Below are 24,533 nucleotides of genomic sequence, written 5' to 3' on the forward strand. Positions count from 1 at the left end.
TAACTGGACCTGCTCGTGGGTTCACTTCAGCGCCTTCCGCTTGTGAATCCTCTGACAGTCTTCCCCGGCCCCTGGAGGATGCTGGATTAGCAGGTGGTTCCCTGTAAATCGGGAATAGAGATGTCGAAAGGTCTGGCAAGGGGGATGACTGAAAACTCTCATCCTCCATAGCCAAATGCGACCCCTCCAATTTAAAACTCTGCTGCACATGTGCATCCATAGGCCCGCGAACTGAAGCTTCTGGGAGATTAGAAGAGTCTATCCTCTCCTTTGCTCTTCTTTTGCGGGAGGTATGTGGCATTTTCTCACAATTATAACGTAACAGGAAATATGGTGGTGACACTGCTTCACATTTGTTTTTAGATCAGCAAAATGAGATGGAGGATACTGAGGGATAAATTTAATAACCAATATAAGCAGCCTACCTGAGAAGAAATCAGTCTAGTTCATCCCGATTTTGATAGTCCAGTAAAAAGTTCGACAAAGCCGCGCACCCCTTAGGCGCGCGCACCCCTTAGCCGCGCACCTCTTTTAAGATCTATCGGACCCTCCCTATGACCTCATCAGGGAGCGCGGCGGAGTCCCATCAGGGCCGGATGCAGTATCTCACCCCCGGTAATGCTCTGCTGCTGGCGGTAAGCTCCTTCCTCTTTCTCCTCCATTCTGTTTGCTTTTTTAACCACCACCACACACTGAGCCAAGGGTTTCCAGTATTGTCCATGACGATGCCCAGACAAGTTCCTGGAGGAGAAGTCCATAAAATGCTATTAATCAAGTTGACTTAGGGAATAGCCACTGCTATTACTGGCATCAGTAGCATGGGATCTACTTACTGTTTGGGTACTTGGCAGGTACTTGCGACACATCATTTGACATGTTGGTTTCATCATCAGCTTGCCAGAACCAGACGGAAAAGGTGGCATAGCCTGCATGGGATGGAAGAAAAAGGTGTCAACCTCATAAACTGAACTGGTCTCATGTGGGCTGGAAGGAGGAGGCAGCATCGGCCATGAGGGCTGGAAGAAGGTGACACCTTCTGAATCAAGATTACATGGGCTGGATGGAGAAGGCAGGATGGTAGTATAGTAAATAATGGCATCCAGTCCACCCAGCAGGGTTGTAACTGCCACTACTCCCTCACCTTTTTATTCAAGGCTGTAACTGCAGCTCCGTGCAGGCTAATCCCACACAGAAAAGTTACCTCAGGTTACCCCCAAAGCTTCATGTCTATCCTTTTGCTGCTAGGAATCCTCTCTGTTTAGCTCATTCCTTTGTGAATTCTGTCTCCTTTATTGTCTTCACCACCTCCTCTAGAAGGGCATTGCAGGCATCCACCACCCTTTCCAGAAGTTGTTCCTGAGTCTATCCCCCCACCTGGGGCTTCATATCATGAGCCCTATTTCTACAGCTTCCTGTTCATTGGATAAGATTTGTTTCTTGTGCATTTTTAGTACTTTTGAGGTGTTTGAAAATGCACAAGAATCAAACCATTTCCAATGGAAAAAAAAAAGTTGTAGAACTTGGTTTTGGTCATGGGAGCTGGAAGGAGGAGGTGATGATGACTGCTGAATTGGTTCATGCGGGCCAAGACGCAACCTGTGGCAGCCATGACTTCAGAGGTGGGAGGGTTAATCGCTGATGGGGTTGAATCTGAGAACGGTAGAGAGAGAGTAATGGGGGTTGGTCCTGGAGAAGGAAGAAGAGAGACAGTGGGGTTGGCCCTGGGTGGAGGGAATAGTGAGACTAGTGGTGTCTGCTCTGGTGGGGAGAGGATGGGAGAAAGGGTGGTGGGGTCAGGTCTTGGGGTGAGAAAGAACGGAGGAGAGGGTTCCATTGCCTTATGATGTATTCTTGGGAAAACTGTGCAAAAAAAAAAAATAAAATTATATCTTTGTATACGAACAGTTTTTCTATATTGCAGTTTAAATGAATTATTACTTGAGAATAGATATTGCTATTTTGATAAAATATAAAATATAAAATATACAGTACTCTGCATAATGTTTAAATATGGTGTGCATAAATGTTAATGTTTTTGGTGTGGGATTCCACCAGGGGTACCGTGGGTTAGAAATCAGAATGAGTCTCCCACTAGCTCCAGCATCTTGCCAGAGTCAAAAATAGCAAAGATGAAACCAACCCGCGCTGCTGCTTCCCCTGCAGCAGCCCACTGGATCATGCCAATGCGTGCCAGCCACAGGTGATTTACACAAGAGATCAGCACGCTACGACCTGCTACAGGCGCAGGCGGGTCATTCGAGGTTACGAATCCACTGCATGGGTGCTGCTGGGTGAAGAATGCCGAGATTATGCAAACGCGTGCAGTGGGGCGGGGTCTGTACGCGGGAGAAGCTGGCAGGGCGGAGTCCGGAACAGATTTGCATGTATTATGGAGATAAGGGGCAGTGAGCGGCGACTGGGCGTTGGCAAGCCTGCATGCATTATGCAGATGGGGCGCGGCCTGGCGAAGGCTGCATGCATTATGCAGATGAGGCGCGGCCTGGCGAAGGCTGCATGCGTTATGCAGATGGGGCGCGGCCTGGCGAAGGCTGCATGCATTATGCAGATGAGGCGCGGCCTGGCGAAGGCTGCATGCATTATGCAGATGAGGCGCGGCCTGGCGAAGGCTGCATGCATTATGCAGATGAGGCGCGGCCTGGCGAAGGCTGCATGCATTATGCAGATGAGGCGCGGCCTGGCGAAGGCTGCATGCATTATGCAGATGAGGCGCGTGGGGAGAAGGGCGGGCTCCGGGCGCATGACAGCCTGGCCGCTGCCGGCGCTGACTCTCCCGATGGCCGGGCTGCAGGCGGTCGCGGTGTCCGGGCGCTTTACGCCCGCGGCGGGGGACTCGGACTCCAGCTCGGACTCGGAGGGGCTGCTGCGGGGCTCCGGGCCGGGCTTCCCGGCGCTGCCCCGCTCGCAGGTGATACACAGCGGCCACTTCATGGTGTCCTGCCCGCACAGCGACGCCCGGCCCCGGCGGGACTCGGCCCGGGGGCTGGAATCCCTCGGCCAGGGTGACGGCGGCTTCGGGCCCAGGAGCATCGACCCCACCCTCACCCGGCTCTTCGAGTGCATGAGCCTGGCCTACAGGTAAGGGGGGTATTGGGAGAGCATAGGGAAGAGGGGCTAAGGAGGACAGGGGAGTGAGAGGAGAGAGAGAAGTAAGTTGGAAGACGAAGAAGGGGGGTGGACGGACAATCGAATGTGAGGTGGGATGGGAAGGAGGATGTGAACTGGGGAGGGAAGGGAGGGATTGATGGGAGAAAGTGGCACAGTTGTGGATGAGTGGGAAGGAGGGAGACAGGTGGCAAATGAGTGTGATGGGGAAGGAGAGCATAGATGTGCACAAGGAAGAAGGAGCAAGATGGATAGATGAGAAGGGGGACCATAGTGGGTGTGACTTGAAGAAAGGATAGGTGAGTGTGAGAAGGAAGATGGGGGGTGGGTGTGCAGATGAGTTAGAGCCCGAGGGAGAGATGAGAGTGAGCTGGGGAGGAGAGGGAGAGATGAGTGTAAGACTAGGGGAGGAAGAAAGAGACAGGCGACTCCGAGATGGAGGTAAGTGGGAGGAAAAGATGAGTTTGAGAAGGGAGCAGATCTGTGGAAAGAGAGGGAAGGGTGAGTAGCAGCAATGCAAGTGTCTCTCACACTCTACTCCAGCACAAAGCTGGTTACGTTGAGGAGATTGAGACAGCTTGTGCTGTGGAGGGTGAGTGAAGAAGAGAGATTAACAGAGGTGGGAATGGAGAGCTAGAGGTTGAGGTATAGAGAGGAGAAGGTAGAAAAGAGGCCTAATGGACTGAAATGGAAGAAGGGAAGAGCATGAAAAAAGTAGAATTTATCAGAGTCACAGGAGAGACTGGAAGACGTTTTGATTGCTTTACATAGTTTCATTTTAAAAATACAGTAATGTTAATAGTAATATTACATATATTAATATGTAACTGCCTTGAAAAACGGGTTGTGGTGAATGTTTTGATTGCAGTCTGCAGTGGATTGCTTGCATATTTAGGTGTGAAGATCGTGCACACACAATCCACGGTAACGCATGCTTTGAGAAGCCCAAGTTGTGCCCTGCTGTCTCATGCACTGTTTGGTCTCTCACTGTCCGTAAACGTCTAATCTTTAGAAAGGAACCCACATGCCCCAGCTAAGGCCTCCGAAAGAAGAGGCTGGAGGCCGGGCCAGCCCGCTCTTAAATCAGGTTCACTGGCCCCACCTCCAGCCTCTACCCCTTCCCTTGCTTTGGGGGCGGAGCACCTTCCCAGCTGGGTATTTATTATTAAGCGTTTGTTGATCTGTCTTTCCTAAAGTTGGGCACAAGGCAGATTTACATAAGGCGCCGAGTGCATAAGTAATGGATATTCGCAGATACTTAAAAAAGGAGACTGGAGTGCAGGGAAGAATCAGGAGATCCATGCATTCTGCCCAGTTTCATTCCTGGCGCAGTGCCCTGGACCCCGTTTTTTATGCTTGGCTTTCACCTTACTTCTGTGGAGCTAAGGATCCCCCTCTGCACTTACCCCAGATTGCCTTTGTCTCCATCACTTCCTCTGGAAGGCCATTCCTTACTACCAAAACCCCTTCCCTGATGAAATAGTTTCTGATCTTGCAGCAGAGCCTGTACCGCTGGAATCTCAGTCTGCCAGCACTTACTCAGTCTCTAGAGCATTCTTTCCTCTGAAGGAGATTTGATGTGTGTGCATCATTTTATATCTTTGAGCTATTTGAATATCTCTACCCTAACCTTCCCTCTCCTCCAAGATTATACATATTTAGGTCCTTAAGTCTATACCATTTTGGTAGCTTTTTCTGGACCGCCTTCACCCTCTCTGTTTCCTTTTGGAGGTAGGGTCTCCAGGATTGGATACAATATTCAAGGTCATGGGCAGAGGCAGTATAGTAGATGATACAGGTTGTGCCTGCAGCAGAACTAAATGCTGCATTTTTAGGTAGTGATTTTTATAAACTTTTAACAAAACAGATTGTAAAGTTTCAAAAACTATAACAAATTCCTGGGATGACTATGATGAAATGTTTTGTATCACCATGACCGCTTGCAGAGAGACAGAGCCCTAATGACCTAGGCTGTGGTTCCATCAGCCTTTGCTGATCTTTTCATGCACTAAGTGAAATAGGGCAGCATGCAATGGGGAGTTGGATGGTCGCTGAAAATCTTTAGCGCACAGGACCCTAAGGTAGGATGCTGCATTTTATTAGCTCATCCTTAGGAAAGGAGGGGTCAGTCATGAAAAGAATTCACGGGCCGATACAGTACAGTGCGCTCCGACAGAGCGCACTGTTAACCTGCCATTGGACGCGCATTTTCCCTTACCCCTTATTCAGTAAGGGGCGGAAAACGCGTGTCCAACCCACTGAACCTAATAGCGCCCTCAACACGCAAATGCATGTTGATGGCCTTATTAGGTATTTGCTTGTGATTCAGTAAGTAAAGTGTGCAGCCAAGCTGCACATTTTACTTTCAGAAATTAGCGCCTTCCCAAAGGTAGGCGCTAATTTCTTCGGGCACCGGGAAAGTGCACAGAAAAGCAGTAAAAACTGCTGTGCACCCTCCGACTTAATATCATGGCGATATTAAGTCGGAGGTCTCGAAGGGTAAAAAAAAGTAAAGAAAAAGAATATTTAAGTTACAGTTTCCCAAAATATGGTCAAAGAGTTCATCCTTAATGTTCCAGCATCCCAGATATTTGGCTTATGCGATCTGGGTCCTCAGTAGGTGGTGAATACACCAGCATGAGAATAATCCAGAGATGATGTAGAGCATGTGGGTAAATAGAAGGGATTTGCTGTTTAAAGTAGCAGTACAAGTTGTGAAATTTCATAATTCATATTTGCTTATAATGGGTGCCCAGTTTAACAACTGCAATATGGCATTGCTAAACTGTATTTAGAAAAATGTAAACGAAGCTATTTAAAGAAGTTGGCATGAGCTGGCCTGGTGGGTCAGTGGCAGTGTTGTGTGCTGCTATCTAGGAGTCCTGGGTTTGATTCCTGCTCCCTGGGCCAGCCTGTGCTGCCAATGTTCACAGCCCTGTGGACTGGCGTTGGATGAGTATTCTAGTCGTCATGTAATGTGACCGCGAACAGCCAGACTCAGGGCGCATACATGTTGGGTTCCAGAGGGAATCACTGCAATCCTTTAGGGATGAGACTCAACAAATAAATCAAATAAATATACAAAAGAGAGTCCCACAATCTTGCTAAATACCAAAGGAAGAGTGCACTTTTAGAAAGGAGGAAAAGACCTCAGAATTGAGCCTAAACCGCAGCAGCTTGAATAGAGTTAACAAGGCAGTTATGGATCCAAAAAGTTCCCATTTTTTGGATATTTTCATTAACCTATCTTTTTTTTTTATTTAATAATTTTTGAAAAAATGTATCTTTAAAAAGTTGGAAATTTATCACAGAGTTCTTAGTATCCCATTTGCAAGAGCACTTGGAAAACTTAATGTAAATCGACTATTTACTCTTTCAGACAATAAAAGGACTAGGGGGCACTCCATGAAGTTAGCAAGTAGCTCATTTAAAACAAATCTGAGAAAATTCTTTCACTCAATGCATAATTAAGCTCTGGAATTCATTGCCTGAGGATGTGGTTAAGGTAGTTAATGTAACTGGGTTCAAAAAAAGTTTGGATAAGTTCCTAGATGAGAAGTCCATAAACTGCTATTAATCAATAGGGAATAGCCACTGCTTGTTGCTGGCATTAGTAGCATTGGATCTATTTAATGTTTGGGTATTTGCCAGGTACTTATGACTTAGATTGGCCACTGTTGGAAACAGGATGCTGGGCTTGATGGACCCTTGGTCTGACCCAGTAGGCATGTCTTATGTTCTTAGATATGATAGAGGTCTACAAAATCATGAAAGGACTTGAAAAGGTGTCTCCTTTATCCTAGCAGTGATCAATTTTGAAAAATGAGAAGAAACTTTCCTGCCTTGCAAATGGGGTACTAAGGACTCTGAGATAAGTTTCCAACTTCTTAAAGAAACACTTTTTTTTTTCAAAAATTATAAAAACAAAACCAAAACAAACAGGTTCATGAAAATAACCTTTGGGTGTTTAGTAAGCTTGTGGGACACTCTTTTTGTTTATTTGCTGGGTTCCAGAGGGAGCTACAGGAGGAAACTGCTGGATCCAAAGAAGATTTGCATTTCGTCGTCCCACTTAACTAGTTCGGGGAATACCTGATTTCAGCGTAACATCTTACATTCAGGCTGATGAAACGAATGCCATAGAACATTTACTGGGAAAAGCCCAAATCCCCACTGCTCAGCCCTTGGTTTGCTGTAAAATATCTATTCCAGTATCTATTGTAACGTGATCTGGAGTCGATAGAATCCAGGAACCCATGCACAGCTTGCACAGGTTTACAAGTTCTTCCTGAGCCAGTAAACAACATTTATAAAATTCTAGGTTTGGAAAGGCTAAGTCCCTTGAGAGACCTGCAAGTAATGTGTAAAAGTTAACTCTGGGCTTTGTCTAGCTCTGGCTATAATTAGAAAAGCATACACAGAAGGAATTATGTATTGTCAGAGATGGTATCTGAAGGATGATTAACTTTATTACACCATGCACCCATCCCTGCCACAAACTGAGGCACCCTTCCAGCTCTGTTGAGCTGCAGAGATAAGGTTTGAATAATATAAATAAAGTTGTCTGTGCAGAAATTTGGTTCGGGCTGGAGAGGGGACAACCCAGCTTTCTGCAGTCTGAATTGCAGGATATAAGAATGGGTTTAATTAAATCTAAAACTAGAAACCCTACCAGACTAACCGATTAGCTCTAATACATAGTTCATACAGTGGAGTGGCGTCTTTCGATAGCTCAGTGGACAATTTGTGTACAGTGTGTAATGTTTGGCCGTTCGCAGGCAACTGACTGCACTCATCCCCAGGAACCACCGGACCCGCCTGACACCAAGCCTGCATCCCCTGCAACTGGAACAGCACTGCTACCGCTGACGCCCTTAGGTGCGAGCACACGCATGCTGTCTCCTCTAATAAAGGCCTCGGTGGCAGGACATCCCTGGTGGCGCCGCCTGAAGATGTCACGGGAGACTGCCCTCTTAGGCCCAGCCCATTCCTCAGTGCCTTTGACTTGCAGTGCAGTATCCTGTGCCTTGCCTCCTTATCTTCTCGTTGTTCCCTCGCTCCTTGTCTCCTTGTCGTTTCTCTGTCTTGCCTGTCCGCCCTTCCTGTGTCCTGCTCCGCTGTGTCTTGTCTTATCTGTCCGTCTGTCTTGCCTGCTGCCCGGTACTGTCCTCTGCTATGGACTGTTACAGTTTCAAAAGCTGATGCAAAACATTTCAGCGACATCCTGGGGAATGTATCATGATATTCACTTACAAAGAGAGACCTGGGCCTGTGGTTCCATCAGCCTTCGCTGATTGGTTCATGCACTAAGTGAAATATTCAGGTCAGCACGCAGTGGGGAGTTAGATGGTCACTGAAGATCTGTAACTCACAGCTACATTTTATTAGCTCACTTATAGGAAAAGAAAGGTTGGGTATGAAAAGAATTTGGAAGTTTATGCCTTAGCCTCTGGGTAAGTTGGGGCATCTGTGTTATGGACAAACACTTGACCTCCCAAGCCTTTTCTGAAGGGAAGGGAAGACTTGCCTGCTGCCTGGTACTGACCTCTGCCTCAGACCCTGGCTACTCTCTTGCCTGCCGCCCGGTACTGACTGGCTTCTCCTTGTATTTTGCCTGTCCTGACCTCTGCTTGTACCTGGATCCTGTCTTCTTGCTGCCAACCCCAACCATTGTCCATACCTGGACTCTCTTTGACTGCTCCTTAAGGGACACTCACCTAAGCCTTGCTGGTCCCTGGAACCCAAAAGCTGAACTTGTGGGGAACAGGGCTCGTATAATTGAAGCTGCAGTTCCAGTAGGAGTGTGTCTGCCAGCTGTTGGCGTTGGCCTAGTAAGTTTGCCTACCAGACTGCGTCAACCATGACGCCACAGCCCAAGGGCTCACATCCGTGACACAATGAGATAACACAGAAATACAGTAGAGGGTGGCAGAAAACCAAGCCATTCAGGGGTACGACATGTGAGGTGATCAAATTTGTGGATGACACTAAATCATGCAGAGTAGTTAAATCTCAAGCGGATTGTGATGAATTCCAGTAGGACCTTGCGAGACTGGAAGATTGAGTTTCCAAATGGCAGATGAAATGTAACGTGGACAAGTGCAAAGTGATTCATATAGGGAAGAATTACCCTTGCTGTAGTTACACAATGTTAGGTTCTATCTTAGGAGTTACCACCCAGGAAAGAGATCTAGGTGTCATAGTGGCTAATACATTGAAATTGTTGGCTCAGTGTGCTGTGGCGATCAAAAAAGCAAACAGAATGTTATAACTATTAGGAAGGGAATGGCAAATAAAACGGAGGATGTCATAATGCCTCTGTCGCTCCATGGTGAGAACACACTTTGAATACTGTGTGTAATTCTAGTTGCCGCATCTCAAAAAGTTTATAGCTGCACTGGAGAAAGTGCAGAGAAGGGCGACCAAAATAAGGGGCATAGAACGGCTGCCGTATGAGGAAAGGCTAAAGAAGTTAGGGCTGTTCAGTTTGGAGAAGAGACGACTGAGGGGGGATATGATAGAAGTCTATAAAATATGAAAGGACTTGAACAAGTTAATGTAAATTGGTTATTTACTCTCTCAGATAATAGAAGGACCAGGGGGCACTCCATGAAGTTAGCAAGTAGCTCATTTAAAACAAATCGAAGAACATTCTTTTTCACTCAGCGCATAGTTAAGCTCTGGAATTCATTGCCAGAGGATGTGGTTACAGCAGTTAGTGTAATTGGGTTTAAAAAAGGTTTCGATAAGTTCCTAGAGGAAAAATCCATAAACTGCTATTACGGTAATTAATTAGCAGTAGTACCTTGTGATTTTTGTAATGTTTAGGTACTTGCCAGGTGCTTGTGACTTGGATTGGCCACTGTTGGAAACAGGATACTGGGGCTTGATGCACCCTTGGTCTGACCCAGTAAGACATTTCTTATGTTTTTAGGTTATGTTACCACATATTGCGGTTCATATAGCCAATGATATGTCCTTGCCTGCTCGTAGGATGCTGCTTCTATCCCAAGTATGTTTAAACTGAGTCATGGTTTTGGTTGCTATTACTGTTGGCGGTAGGCTATTCCTAGCATCCACCACCCTCTCTGCAAAGTAGAAGAAGGCACAAAGGGAGGAAGGCACAAAGTCTTTGTGCCTTCCTCCCTGCTACGTCCTATCAGGACCCCCTTGTCTTCTCTGGAAGATTTCACCTTCCCATAATTTATTGAAGCCTATCCAATAGGTCCTTAAGCCTACATTTGGAGCATCTTAAGCGTTTCTGTGTCGCAGGCTTGTACTTTTTTTTTTTTTTGTCCTCCTTTGACACACTCCATCCTCACAAAAGTGCAGCCTCCAGAAGTGAGCCCAGGACTCCAGGTGGGATCTTGCGAGTGTCCTATGCAGAGGCGATATTGCCTCCCTTTTTCTGATGATGATACTGCTGTTTATGTACCCAAGCTTATTGTTAGCTTTTCCATGTGATTTATTACCTTCATTGGCTAATTGGGTCATCTGAGATTACCCCTGGGTTTTTCTTTTCTGACAGTTTCCGGTTCTTGCCCTTCTCGTTGATAAGTGGGTAATGGATTTTTGCATCCCAGATGCAGAATTGTACCCTTTTTTTCACATGGAAGCTCATGTTCCGAACCCTTGACCTTTCTCTCAGGTTTTGCAAGTCCCTTTTACTTTTTCCACTCCTTGTATGAAGATCTTATGAGAAGAGCCCTCAATGCGTCCAGTGCCTTCCTCTCGGGTTCTCTACCGATGTGGGTAGACGGGAATATAAAATTTCCCCACTTAAACCAACTCCAGCTCCCTTCCTTCAGTCCCTCCCGCTTCAGAAGAGGCTCTAATAGAAATAGCAAAAGTCCGCGTGGTCGCAGCACAAAGCAGTTGGGTCAACGGATACCCTTGATGGGGGTATCTGCTCCGTTAGAAGAGAGCCAGTACATACTCAAAGTCATGATGTTTAGATACAATGCAAAGGGGGTTTCTCTAATTAACATTTTTTTTTTTTTTTACAAAGCCAGACTGCGTCTCAGCAATTTAGTGCTGTGCAAAGGAACTCCCGGGCCAGGACTCTGCTTCCTGGCTGGGCTGAGCCTGGAAATGCCAGAGAGGCGGAGGGAGGGAGGGAGTCCTGGCAGTGGCTCAGTGATGACATCTACCGGCCAGAGGAGCAGTTCATGCTCCAGAGAAGAACCAAAGTCCGTGCCCCCTGTCCGAGGATTGGCTGCAGTGGCTAAGACAGGAAATGGGTTATTTAAAAAAAAAAAAAAAAAAAAGTAGGCTCATGGCCTTCATTAGAGTTAGAGGTCCAAATGAGCAGGCGGCGATTTCTCCAGTACTAGAGTCTTCACGCCCAATCTAACCCATCGGAGGGGCTGCTGTTAGGAGGTGAGAGAGCGCAGGATTACTGAAATATTGCTCAGATCTAGGGTCCAGCCAGACTAACCCCCTTGGCACCCTGTCCTGCGCTTTCCTCTGTTTTCCTGCCTTCACTCAATCTTCCTCCTCATCTCTTCTCTCTTTTATTTTCTCTTTTCTAGTCCAGTCCTCCACTTGTTCTTCGCTGCCCTCTCTCTCCTACTCTGTTTGCCCCTCTTCCTCTCCTGTTTGTGTCCCCTCTTACTTACTCACTTCCCGCTCTCATACATGGGACGAGCTGCCAGCTCCATGCCCCAATAGAAAATTTAAAAAAGTGTTAAAGCTAAGCAGGCGAGCCCAGGACCTCTTGTCTGTAACTGCAAACATAACTTCAAGAACGATTAACAAACATGTATTCAAGAGTTACAAAATCCAATAAATTAAAAATAAACTTGCCCCTGTTTTTCCCCACTGCACCGCTTTCGGTCTCTGTCTTTCAGGCTCCTTTACCTTGTTTTTCTTTCAATTTTACCTTCCTGTATGGCTGTCCTTTCTTTTTCTGACATATCTTTATCCTTCTTCCTTAACCATCATTTTTTTTTTTTACCTCTCTCCTTCCTTTCCGTCTCTCTCACATTCACGTCTCACCCTTCATCTTCCCTTAAATCTGTTTTTCCTCACTCTCCCTTTCCCGTCTTCCTCCTTTCCCCATCTGTCCTTTTCCTCCCTCTGTCCTTCCATCTCCCTCATGTGCTCTTTTTCTTTTTCCCTCCAGCCTCCTGTTCGCTCTGTTTCCCCTCCTCTCCAGCTTCCTCTAAGGCCGCATCAAGTCTTGTGCGGCTGGGAGCCGCCTTCCCCACCCGTGTTCAGGTCCGTGCCGGGAGCTGTTTCTCTGCCCGGGTCTAGGCCTGCTCGGGCCTTGTGGGCTACTACATGTGCTCAGCTTCGACATGGTCCTAGTTTCATCTTGGCGCCCGGGTTCCTGAGATGGAATATAAAAGCACGAATCAACCCCCAAGAAGGAAGAAGTGCTGGTCACCACTCAGCATCAGCACCTGCTGGCTAGGCTCAAGGTGCATGCAGGCTGTGGCTCCTGGTCAACTGAGATTTTTCAGCAAAGAACAAGACGAGCACAGAAAATCCTTAGCAATAGGGAAGTGAGCTGGTGATCAAACATGGTCTGCACTAGTGCAGAAGGTATGGAAAATGAGACTAGATAGGCCTTGCAGTCTCTTTCTGCTGGCATATTCTGGGTCTATAATTCCCCTCGCTCCTTCAAGGTAGGGAAGTCAGAGACTGACAATGTCTGTGGCATTGAATCAAGAGTGAAACTGGGCAGATCTTATGGTCCTTAACTGCTGTCATAGTCTATGGTAGGAACAGAGTTGGGTAATTACAGTATTGCAAACAGCCCACCCTTCAGTACCTAAAGAGCACAGGGAAGGAGAGAGGTGATAAGGTTAAGGCTGGAGAAAGAGAGCAATACCTAACAGCATCGGTTAATATTTTTTTGTTTATTGACATTTAGTTTGGTGTATTCGAATGGACTAGTACGGCAACCATTTTTTATGCATTCTTGTAAGAATGACTTATGGGGAGATTGCGGCCATCCGTTACCGCCTAACAAAAGTAAAACAACATGTAGTAGGATGCTGTGCTTGGGTAGGATGTAGGAATGTAGTATGGTAGTTTGTAGTAGGATGCTGTGCTTGGGTAGAATGTAGGAATGTAGTATGGTAGTTTGTAGTAGGATGCTGTGCTTGGGTAGGATGTAGGAATGTAGTATGGTGGTTTCGTAGTAGGATGCTGTGCTTGGGTAGGATGTAGGAATGTAGTATGGTGGTTTGTAGTAGGATGCTGTGCTTGGGTAGGATGTAGGAATGTAGTATGGTGGTTTTGTAGTAGGATGCTGTGCTTGGGTAGGATGTAGGAATGTAGTATGGTGGTTTGTAGTAGGATGCTGTGCTTGGGTAGGATGTAGGAATGTAGTATGGTGGTTTTGTAGTAGGATGCTGTGCTTGGGTAGGATGTAGGAATGTAGTATGGTGGTTTGTAGTAGGATGCTGTGCTTGGGTAGGATGTAGGAATGTAGTATGGTAGTTTGTAGTAGGATGCTGTGCTTGGGTAGGATGTAGGAATGTAGTATGGTGGTTTCATGCTGGGCCGGCAGATATGACCAGGGCTAGAACTCCACTCCCACACCTCTCTTCTGCTAGTGGGAGGCTTTTTTTTTTTGTCAGTTTGTTCTCTCCCCCAGGGGTTTATCTGTCCTTGACAAAATTTAGCATGCTTTAGGATACCGATATCAGAGATACTTTTTTTTTAGTATTGTTCATAAATGATAACTTGGGTTTATTTGGGTCCCTCCTAATATTAACCAGACATGTTTAGTTCTGGTATAATAACTTTGTTTATAAAAGTTGGGGAAACCTTCAGTCTGTTTGGATTTAAGCTTTCTCCAGAGGGAGCAGTTATAGCATTAGTTCATTGCTTAAGTTCCCATTGGAGTAATCTGTAGTTTGGGTTTTTTTTTTTGCATATTTATTTTGTTAACTGTTAGAACTGTATGGTGGAGGCCATTGAAACAGAGAAATGGCAGATGAAAACTGCAAGGCCTGTGTAATCGGCCCATTTCCCCTGCCTACTGCAACACCATACATCCCACTTGATCTTTAATTTTACCATTACTTGTCCATTGCTAAGGGGCCTCTGTGTTTTATTCCACGTGGGGTTCAATTTTGCTACCCGTTTTCCTCCTTCACCTCTATTAGGAAGCTGTTCCCTGCTTGCATAACCCATACTACGAAGAATTACTTCATTTCATTACTCCTGATTCAAAACTTTTTATGCAAATAAACAGGGGTTTACCTGCTTAAAAAAAAGCTTGTGTAAATATTGCTCCCCCTCCCGCCAGTGCAGGTAAAAGTACAAACTTCATAGCATGCATACTGTTACCCACTGGGGAAAAGGGGCATGGTTTTGTCAGGGAAGTGAAAGCATGCGTGGGGATTTTGTATTTAACATTTATAGCCTGCAAATTGTCCCATGAAACTTGTTCTAAGTGGGTAAGAAAATCGAACATGCACAGCTGTAAACTACAAAAATAGGTCCATGATGGTAGGTCTATATGTTTCATCTATAAGACCCATACCGCTTTCAGCTTTTGGGTGTACAATCTCCGTGTACACTGGTTCTTATAGATTATCTGGTGGCATGGAGGAATTTTTCAAGATCTGTATGGGGCCAGTCTACGATTCCAAAGCTGCACGAGAGTGGGCAGATTGCAGGCTGATTGAGGGCTTTTATCTTATTCTGTGCTGTCAAAGCACTTTTCAGTATCTGTTTCAGTCTCCTCTAGTACTCTTTTTGTTAACTTTTTTTTCTATCTGTTGTTTGTGCTGGATTTTTGCACTTTCTCCTACTCCTAGAACATTTTAAATGCTTTCCTGCTCCTATTCCTTTTATATTGCGGTCGTCGGAGAGATGTTTTCAGTTTTGATCCAGTTCCCTTTCCTTAGGGCATTTATCCAGACCAAATGTCATCCTCATGTAATCTGAGAAGTTCACTACTCATAGTTGTTCCACTAAATGACCTTCGTAGGAGCTGTAATATTTCAACTCATCTACAAACAGTAGGTGAACTATTTTCTGTGGATCTTTAGTATATCTAGAATTAAGTTTAAGTTCCTAGCCCAAGGAGATAATGAGAGTACTCTGTGTATTTATTGCTTGCAAAAAAAAAAAGTGGTGCAGGTAAATGTCCCTGAAATATTCCTTGCTAGATTTTGATGTTAGGAATTATAAACCCTCCAACTTCAGAATTCAGATGGCGTGTTGTCTGCCATAATTTCATGCTGAACTTAATGTGCTTGATTAATTAAAGGTTCACTTTTTACATTTCAAGGTAGTTTATTATCCAGGAGTGTGGGATGCTGTCGAAAGCTTTCTTAGACTCATTTCATGCTATAATGAGGGGGTTCAGTTTTGCTTACAGATGGCCATGATGGCTTTGTTCAGCATTAATTGGTCTTTCCTTTAATATGTTCCACTTTTATTGCCCTTCTTTTCTATCGCTGTGAAAACTGATTGGATATTATATCTGCATCTTTGGCTGTGAACGTCTTGTAGCTTGTAAATAGGCAAATATCGGTTGATGAATTTTTGGGGGCATTATTTAGGTCTTCCTTCAAAAGGAGGCATATTCTTCTGGTTAGCCACTGTGCTGGTAATTCTGGCAGTTGTATCAGTTGATTTTTACCTCATTTTCCATAGAATACTGCTCGTTTGGGTTTTCTGCACCCCCACATGTATGGCGGGATTTTTTTAGATGCACCTTATTCATTAGGAAAGTACCCTTTTAGTTTTGGTAGTTATGTGTCTTATCTTTCCATCCATAGCCATTTACCTGCCATGCTGTCCTTCAAAGAATTGGCAATAATCTTTGTAACACTTACTAATAGTGAAATGTGAAATCAAAATCAAATCAATCAGATTAGTTGAATCTAGCTAAAATGAGTGTAGCTATTCATCCAAGAGCATGCAGGTGTGTCGCCGTCTTCTGCAGAATACCATGCTTCCTGGTCTCCTGCTGGCCCAGCTGCTCTTTTCTCCTCCGCCCCAGCGAGACACGGAGCACTCTTCCTCTGCCCAGGCTTGAAAATGCTTGATGGCAGCAGATTTAGTGGCAGCAGCGGCAGTCACTGCAAGGCCTCTCTTTCTTCCCGCCCCTGCAAGTCCAGAAGAGAAAGTGGTATACAGTGGGCCTGTGCACGCAGAAAGGAGAGGAGAGACCATGCTGCAGTCAGAAGTGTCAGCAGCATCAGACCCGAGCAGCAGGAGAAGCAGCGCAGCCCAGAGGAAGAAGAGGAGCAGTCAGATGTTCAAGGTTCTTATGATCCCGTGTAAATGCTTACTGGGTGCTTGGCCCCTTCCAGCAGATGTTGCCATTCTCCTAAGGCTAGCTTGACTGCTAGTAGCTCACAATCACCAATGGTAGAATTCTTCTCTGCTGGAGAGAATTTCTTTAAAAAAAATAGGAGCAAGTCACAAGAGTACCATTAGAGTTATGCTGTAGGAAGATGGCACCTACCCCGAGGGTAGATGCATCTACCTCCAGAATGAATGGTTTAGATGGATCTGGATGATGTAAGCATGTTTCAGAAGTGAACTCCTCCTTTAGCTGTTCAAAGGCCTGAATCATATCCAAGGTCCAGTTCCTGGTATGGAAACCTTTTCTTGTGAGGGCCATGAGTAGGGCTGCCAAGGTGGAGTACTTCGGGGATAAATTGCATGTAGTAGTTTGCGAATCCCAGTAGACGTAGCGCTTTGAGGCTTACAGGCCAGAGCCACTCTTAATATGGCCTTTAATTTCTCTGGGTCCATCCAAAGGCTTTGACGGGAGATGATATATCCCAGAAAGAGGAGTTCTTCCTGTTCAAAGATACACTTCTCTAATTTAGCATAGAGATGGTGCTTGCGGAGCCTTTGAAGCACCTGTTTTCATATGATGTTGGTGCTCAGACAGTGACTTCGAGAAGATCAGGATATCGTCTAGGTAAACCACCACATGGGAGTAGAGCAAGTTCCGCAAGATCTCGTTTGCACAACCCAAAGGACATTATTAGGTACTCATAATGCCCATTATGGGTGTTCAAGGCAGTCTTCCACTCATTGCCTTCTTGGATTCGGATCAAGTTGTATGCCCCCCCCCCCCCCCCCCCCCCCCCCCCCCCCCCCCCCCCCCCCCCCCCGAAGATCTAAATTTGTGAATATTTGTGTGCCCTGGTCAAAGAGCTCTGAGATCAAGGGAAGTGGATATAGATTTTTCTTAGTAATAGAATTGAGATTTCGATAATCAATGCAGGGATGTAACAACCCATCCTTCTTTCCACCGAAGAAGAATCCAACCCCTGCAGGAGAAGAAGAGGGATGAATAAGGCCTATTTCTAGATTCTTCTTCATGTATTTAGTCATAGCCTCTGTTTCAGGAGCCGAAAATGGATAAATTCTGCCTCTAGGTGAACCTTGCCTGGGATCAGGTCTATGGTGCAATCATAGGAGAAATGAGGCAGTGGGACCTCTGCTTGCTGTTTACTGAATACATAAGCAAAGTCAATATACCATTTTGGCAGGCCTGAGAATTCGGAGGCGACAGTCCTAGCTGTAGATACCACAGGAGAAATTTTGGGAATACATTGTTCATGACAATTTGGACCCTATCTAACAACTTACATTATTGCCCAGTTGATGAGGGGCTGATGAAGCAGAAACCATGGCAGGCCCAGAATAATTGCATTGATGGCTATGGGCAAAACATAGAGGCTAATTTGTTCTAATTGCAAGACCCCACTTTGCATGGTCAGGGATACTGTGATCTTAGTAATCTGTCCTAGCAGGGGATCTCTGTAAATGGAGGATATTGAAAGTAGAGAATTCAAGGGGATTGTAGGTATGTTTTAGTGTTTGATCAGAACCTCATGGATAAAGCTACCTCCAGTGCTGGTGTCCAGGAAGGCAAGGGCATTGACAATGATGTCCTTATAAGACAGATGTTGTGGAAAGGTGCAAGGCCCTTGAATTTCCCAGTTTGTTTGGACAGCACCTTGTGAAATGGCTGTGGGCAGTGCAATATAAGCAGAGGTTATGTGTACGAAGCCTTTGCTTCTTGTCATCTGAGATCTTGAAATGATCCACTTGCATGGTTTCTACTGGCGGGGATCCTGATTCCGGCGGAAGATGATTAGTTACAGGCCTTTAAAAATTTGGAGCAAGATGAATGGGGCGATGGAACAAACGTTTTTCTTTGGCCCATTCCTGGAACCTCAGGTCTATTTGCACAGCTAAACTGATTAGCCCCTCCAGGCTAGATGGTAGGTCTTGGGCAGCCAGCTCATTTTAAAGCGTTCCAAAAGTCCTTGTCGGAAAATTGCAATCAGGCTGTCACTTCTCCACTGAAATTCGGAGGCCAAGATGTGGAAGTGTACCGCATACTCCCCCTAAAGATCAGGAACCTTGCCTGATCTGCAGAAGTTCAGGAGACTTGGAAGTGGTGCGACCGGTCTTGTCAAATATTTTTCGGCACTCTTGCAGAAAGCTTGCAAGATCTCTCAAGAGTGGGTCACACCTATCCCACTGGGGGGAAGCCCAGGCTAATGCAGTGCTACCCAGCAAGGGAAGAATGTAGGTCACCTTGACTCGGTCTGTCGGAAATAATGATGCCTGCATCTTGAATTGCATCCGACACTGGTTAAGAAAACCTCTACAGCTTCTGAAATCCCCATCATACCTCGAAGGCAGGGCTAAGTGGAACATGGGCATGGCAGGTTGGAAGACAAGTGCTGGAGCAGGCCGGGCCGCAATACCTTGAAGATAGCCAAACCTGGTATTCAGCTGATCCTGCTGCTGGAGGCTGGAAGCGAGTCTGCCAAGCTCATGGCCTCAGCAGTCTGTAAGGGATAAGGGAGTATGTGAGCCCTTAGTGCTGCGGTCTAGTTGACGCAGCCTCGATGGCGACCCCCCCCCCCCCCCCCCCCCCCCGAGGCATATGCTGGCAGCTGGCGAATGCGCTCTGTAGCGGGACATTCTGGAGCTGCCTCCTTCACAGCTTGAGCCCTTGGATTCTGGCGACCAGCAGGTGGGTCTCCGGAGTGGAGGTGGCACTAGAGTCCAGAGACAGAGTACACTAAGAGGGTCAGAGGAGAATCGAGATTAGGGCAGGGAATGGGTGAGAATAGTTGGGGCCAAGCAAGGGGGGTCAGGTCCAGGTGGCAGAAAATTGTAATCTGGTCCAAGCAAGAGATCAGGATCCAGGCGGCATAGAATCATGGTTGGGTCCAAGCAAGAGAGGTTAAGATCCAGAGAGACACGATGAGGGTGGATGTGGACACACAGAAGACACTGAAAGAAACAACAAGGAAGACAGGCTGGATGGGGCTGGACTGGAAGGCAAGGCTGGAAACGCAAGAGCACTGTAGCATCTGTTACTGAGGTGAGGGGGGAAGCCCGGTGAGCCTTTATATAGGGCTGAGGTGCTGATGTCATCGGTGAGTGCCTCAGGCATGTTCCTACTACAGGCCCTTTAACCACACGTGCCTGTGCCAGGCTGGGAGCGGCAGTCATGGCAGTGTCCCGCTCCACGTGAGGGAAGACTGGTGGCGTCCCGTCCCGCCACGACACAGGGCTCGGCTGTTGGCAGCATCGAGGGTGAGCCCAGCAGCTCGTGGGGCCTTCCCGTGAGCCGCAGATCCTAACAGCGACCTTAATTAGGGCTGTGGGTTCAGCTGTGCCATTTCCAAAATGATGCCAGCAGGGACTCAGAGCTTTGTCCCTAGGGGGTGTTCTCGGTACCACTGGACCACCAAAGAGTTTAAAGAACTAGCTGGGGGGGAAGGAGGGAGGGAGGTATGGGGGTGGGTGGGGGCTGGCACTTTTAAAACATTTATTTTTAATTTTTTCAGTGATGTCTCACTGGATGTATTTCCTGCATGGTAAATGCTGTTTACCACATGGTAAAGGCTCACTGCAGCTTATTAAATAATGCCCTTGGATGATAAACTCTCTGGTTGTAGCTTGTCTTGAGCTTGCATTTGGAAAGGTGAGTAATACAATCTAACAAAACAAATCCAAACACCATGACCAGATGTTCTCTTGCTCTGTGAGCATTTTCCCAGTTTGTTTGCATTCAAGTTAAGGGCTGTTCAGCTTGGAGAAGAGACGGCTGATGGGGGATATGATAGAGGTCTTTAAGATCACGAGAGGTCTTGAACAAGTAGATGTGACTCGGTTATTTTCACTTTCGAATAATAGAAGGACTAGGGGGCATCACATGAAGTTAGCAAGTAGCACATTTAAGACTAATCGGAGAAAGTTTTTCACTCAACGCACAATAAAGCTCTGGAATTTGTTGCCAGAGGATGTGGTTAGTGTAGTTAGTGTAGCTGGGTTCAAAAAAGGTTTGGATAAGTTCTTGGAGGAGAAGTCCATTAACTGCTATTAATCAAGTTTACTTAGGGAATAGCCATTGCTATTAATTGCATCAGTAGCATGGGATCTTCTTGGTGTTTGGGTAATTGCCAGGTTCTTGTGGCCTGGATTGGCCACTGCTGGAAACAGGATGCTGGGCTTGATGGACCCTTGGTCTGACCCAGCATGGCAATTTCTTATGTTCTTATGGAGGAGTGCCCTAGTGGTTAGAGCAGCAGGATGAGAACCAGGGAAGCCAGGGGTCCAAATCCTACTGGCACGCCTCGTGACCTTGGGCGAAGTCACTTCACCCTCCATTGCCTTAGGGGTTGATTTACTAAGGTTTTTTCCCCCATTCTGTGTCTGTTGGGGAAAACAGATTAGTATATCGGACCCTTAGATTGTAAGCTCTCTGGGTCAGGGACCTATCTACTACACCTGAATGCAGCTTGCTTTGAGCTACCAATGACGGGGCGTGTGCTGAATGTAAATAAACTTATCTGGCTAACTTTAAGTGCCTGCGCTGATGAATATCCCTGCTATGTTAGCCAGATACGTTTATCCAGCTAACTCTGCCAGCTGGCCAGCGGCTGAATATCGACCCCTCAGTATCATTTGCCATCTCTTATAACCCCTCTACAACATCACAAATAAAAATAATAAAAAAAAACCCCCCAAAACACTAGAACTGGCCCCCTGGACTGATCCCTTTGCATTCCACTGGCCGTTCTCTCCTTGGCGAGAATGCGGTTAACTAGCACCACCATCCTCTGCTGTCTTGTTACTCAGCCAGTTTCTAACCCGGTTTACCATTGCAGGACCCATCCCTACTTTGCCCAGTTTGTTTGTAAGCCTACTGTTTGGGACGGTGTCAAAAGCTTTACACCGATCAAAAGGAGACCACACCCGTACTCTCTTGGTATAATTTCCTAATTGCTCAGGCAGTGGAGATTTGTTTGGCACGATCTTCCCCAGATGAAGTCCCTGCGGCCTCAGGTCCTGTATTCCACTGGATTCAAACCATTCCAAAATCCTTTAATTAGCAGTGACTCGCACGCTAGGCGGACGGGCCTGCTGCTGGTTTTCTGACGAGGGGCTCCACCTGCCTGTCTGCTGTTCTCTGGAGCTGTACAGAAATGAGAAGAGGAAGCAGTGCAGCGATGGAGAGTAAACTGGATTGAGGATGACAGGGACGCTAACGGAAGACGCGCAGATGGAAGGGGTGGATGAGACGGGACCCACACTTGCACTGAGTGGTACTGACTGAAGAGAGACACTGAGCCAGTAAAGTGACTGCCAGGAAGCGTGAGTGGGAATATCAAAACAGGAGAGGCCAACCACTGGTACTGTAATATTTATTATAACTCTAGTGCATGGACAAAGCACACAGGGGCCGATGCAATATTATTCACGGAAAGCGGGCGCTGACTTTTCAGCGCCCGCTTTCTTAACGCACGCATGGCGCCCGCAAGGGGGGCTCCATGCAATATGCAAATTAGGGGGTCGCGCTAGCAAGGAGGCGCTAAGGTCGCGGTTACCGGCGGTTTGCCGGTTATGAACACCGACGCCGAGCATACCGGCGTCGGTCTTCAAAGCGGCTGGCAGAAGTTTTTCTTTTTTTCTTTTTTCTTACTTTAAAAAAAAAAAAGTACAGAAAAGCAGGAAAAAACTGCACTTCTTTTCAATGCACTCGGCTATTAATGCCTGCTCCAGGCAGGCGTTAATATCTGAGCGCTAAATGTGCGTCTGAGATGCACATTTATCTTTTTTGCATCCGGAGTGAATGAGTAATAGGCTCATTCACGTGCATTTGCCCTCGGCTGAGCGCACTGTATTGCATGGGCCCCACAGTTTGAATCTACGTAGGTATGACTTTCTATGCCTGTCTGCCAGATGAATAGGATCATTTCTCACCCAAAATTACCTGGTTCCCCCCCCCCCTTTGTCCAGAAGTGAAGGAAACGGGAGTATCGCCGCTCAGGTCCAGTCCGTTGCTGTTGATGCTGATAATGAGGGAACATTGACACTGCTGGGAAGGGGAATACAAATAAAAGACCCCTCCCCACAGCCGGGAGCCCAGTGGAGCAGGAGGAAAGTGTCGGGACAACGAAAAAACCAATTATTGCCCATTACAGGGCTGTGTACACAGATGGTGCTTTGTACATAGTAATCCTTGCTGCACGACTGTACAGAGCTGTGTACACTGACCCACGCAGACTGATGGCATTTCACATGCGGGCTCTGCGCAGGCAGATCTGACATCTTCTTCTTCTCCCTTTCCAGATATGGTTGCAGTTATCAGGAGAGGCCTGATCATTCATTGCTTGGCTGAGCTGGTTCAGTAGCTGCTTATCTCTTGCAGGAAAGGGGGTAGGTGGGGGCAGCCATGTTTCTGCAGGCATATGTGGGAGAACCATCTTGCTTTAGCAAACCCTGTCCTTGAGTTAGTCATATAGCTGGAGGGAGAAATATTTTATTTTTTGCAAGTGATTGTAACAACTTTGTTGCTGGGCATAATTTCTTTCTTCAGTGGGAAAGTCACCGCCTTCATGATATCATCCAGAAAAAGTTGGAAAGAGGCTGAAAAATCCTTAACCTGACTGACTGGGCATCCCGGCGAAGGCAGATTTGATGCTCGCGTCCATCCTAAGAAATGGAGTCCCCTGGAGTGAACGGTACAGGGGAAGAAACCCTGCAGCCGAAAATCCAGGCAAACCCTTAACCTCCTCTGCAACTGCCCGTAGGTGGCGGCTGGGGAGGGCTTGCGTTTCATGGGTGAGGTTGTCGGACGCATAAGCGTTGCAGATAGCAAGCAGACAACTGGCAACTGTGGTCCAGCAGAGCGAGACCGGAACAGATCTGCTCATATGGTTTTCAGGAGGTGATTTTTATGGTAGCTGGACAAGAAGTAAGCTGGACAAAAATGCAGAATCTGGGGAACCTGCAAAGAGAATTCATCCCCCGTGGCAACTCTGATGTTTTCTGATGCAGCCATCATCTAGTCCTCATGTCACTTCATCTAACTGAGGTCTACTCCTCACAGTATTCCGGTCTTCATAGAAAAAACCTTTCTGATCAGATGAGAAAAACAGGCGATGAGGAATTCTTTGATGGCAGGGTGATGGGACGCATATGGGAAGCTTCCTAATTCAGGGGGAGATGGGATGCATATAAGGCGAACCGGGAGGCATGCTGTATGTGACGTTTGGAGGGGGATAGAAGACACGTGGGGGCTCTCTGGTGGTTTGGAAGGAAAATGCAAGGTTGATTGGTGAGTTGGGATTGGGGGAAGGCGGGAGCCGTACAGCGTTCTGCAACTCAAAACGTGTATGGGGTGTGGGATGCATGTGCAGGGTTCCTTGGTTTGTTGGGGAAGAGGCATTTGCAGGGTTCCTGGATCCCTAGTTTTGGAGGAGTGGGAGGCATATATGGAGTTCCCTGGCTTTTTTTGGTGGGGGGGGGGATGATGGGTTTCTTGATGGAGGGATCTGGGAGGAAAGTGAAATGTTTCCTGGTGGGTGGGGATGCGAATCATACGTGAGATCCCCTGCTGGATGGGGTAATGGGTTCCCCGGGCAGGGGGAGATGGGAGATCTACGTAGGAAATGTTCCTTGGAAGGGAAGACACGTGCCATGCAGCTAGGGAAAATGGTGGAGATGGGGGAGGTACGGCATTTGCTTTTGTTACTGGATAGGTGTGAGATGTAATCGTAAGGGTGTAGTATAGTATAAATATGTTCCTGCCTCTTAGAAACTGTCAGTGTTTACACTTGTAGCTTGCTGCTGAGCGAGGCACTGGGATATCAGTAAGGTCTGAGAGTAAAGTACTTGTGGACTGGCCATGTGAAAGGTCAGAGCTCATGCGTTCCAGCAAAAGCTTTTACCAGCGACTGTCAAAGAAGCGCGATGGCTGACTGCCCAGTGAAGTTTGCAGCAGGAGCTGGCCCAGCTGGAATTGGCAGTGCCACCTGGGTGTTTGCAATTTCTGTAGAAATACCATATCCACGTCACAGAGGCTCTGTCTGCAGTTACATCAGCTCAGACTAATGAACTCGGTGGCCTTTTGCCATTTTTAATGTCCACATTGGTCTCTCTGTCCT

General features: G+C 46.8%; 1 protein-coding gene across 1 annotated transcript in view; it reads left to right on the forward strand.

Annotated features, from left to right (window-relative positions):
* Positions 1-2,753: 2,753 nt before the first annotated feature.
* Positions 2,754-24,533, forward strand: part of MLXIPL (MLX interacting protein like) — a 314,897-nt gene continuing 293,117 nt past the window's right edge. The window contains exon 1 of the mRNA XM_029613542.1: positions 2,754-3,096. Coding sequence (XP_029469402.1) covers positions 2,759-3,096 — 338 coding nt within the window. The 5' untranslated portion in view covers positions 2,754-2,758. The remainder of the gene's footprint in view (positions 3,097-24,533) is intronic.

This window comes from Rhinatrema bivittatum, chromosome 8 (genome assembly GCF_901001135.1).
Source record: "Rhinatrema bivittatum chromosome 8, aRhiBiv1.1, whole genome shotgun sequence".
In the NCBI taxonomy this organism is placed as follows: Eukaryota; Metazoa; Chordata; class Amphibia; order Gymnophiona; family Rhinatrematidae; genus Rhinatrema; species Rhinatrema bivittatum.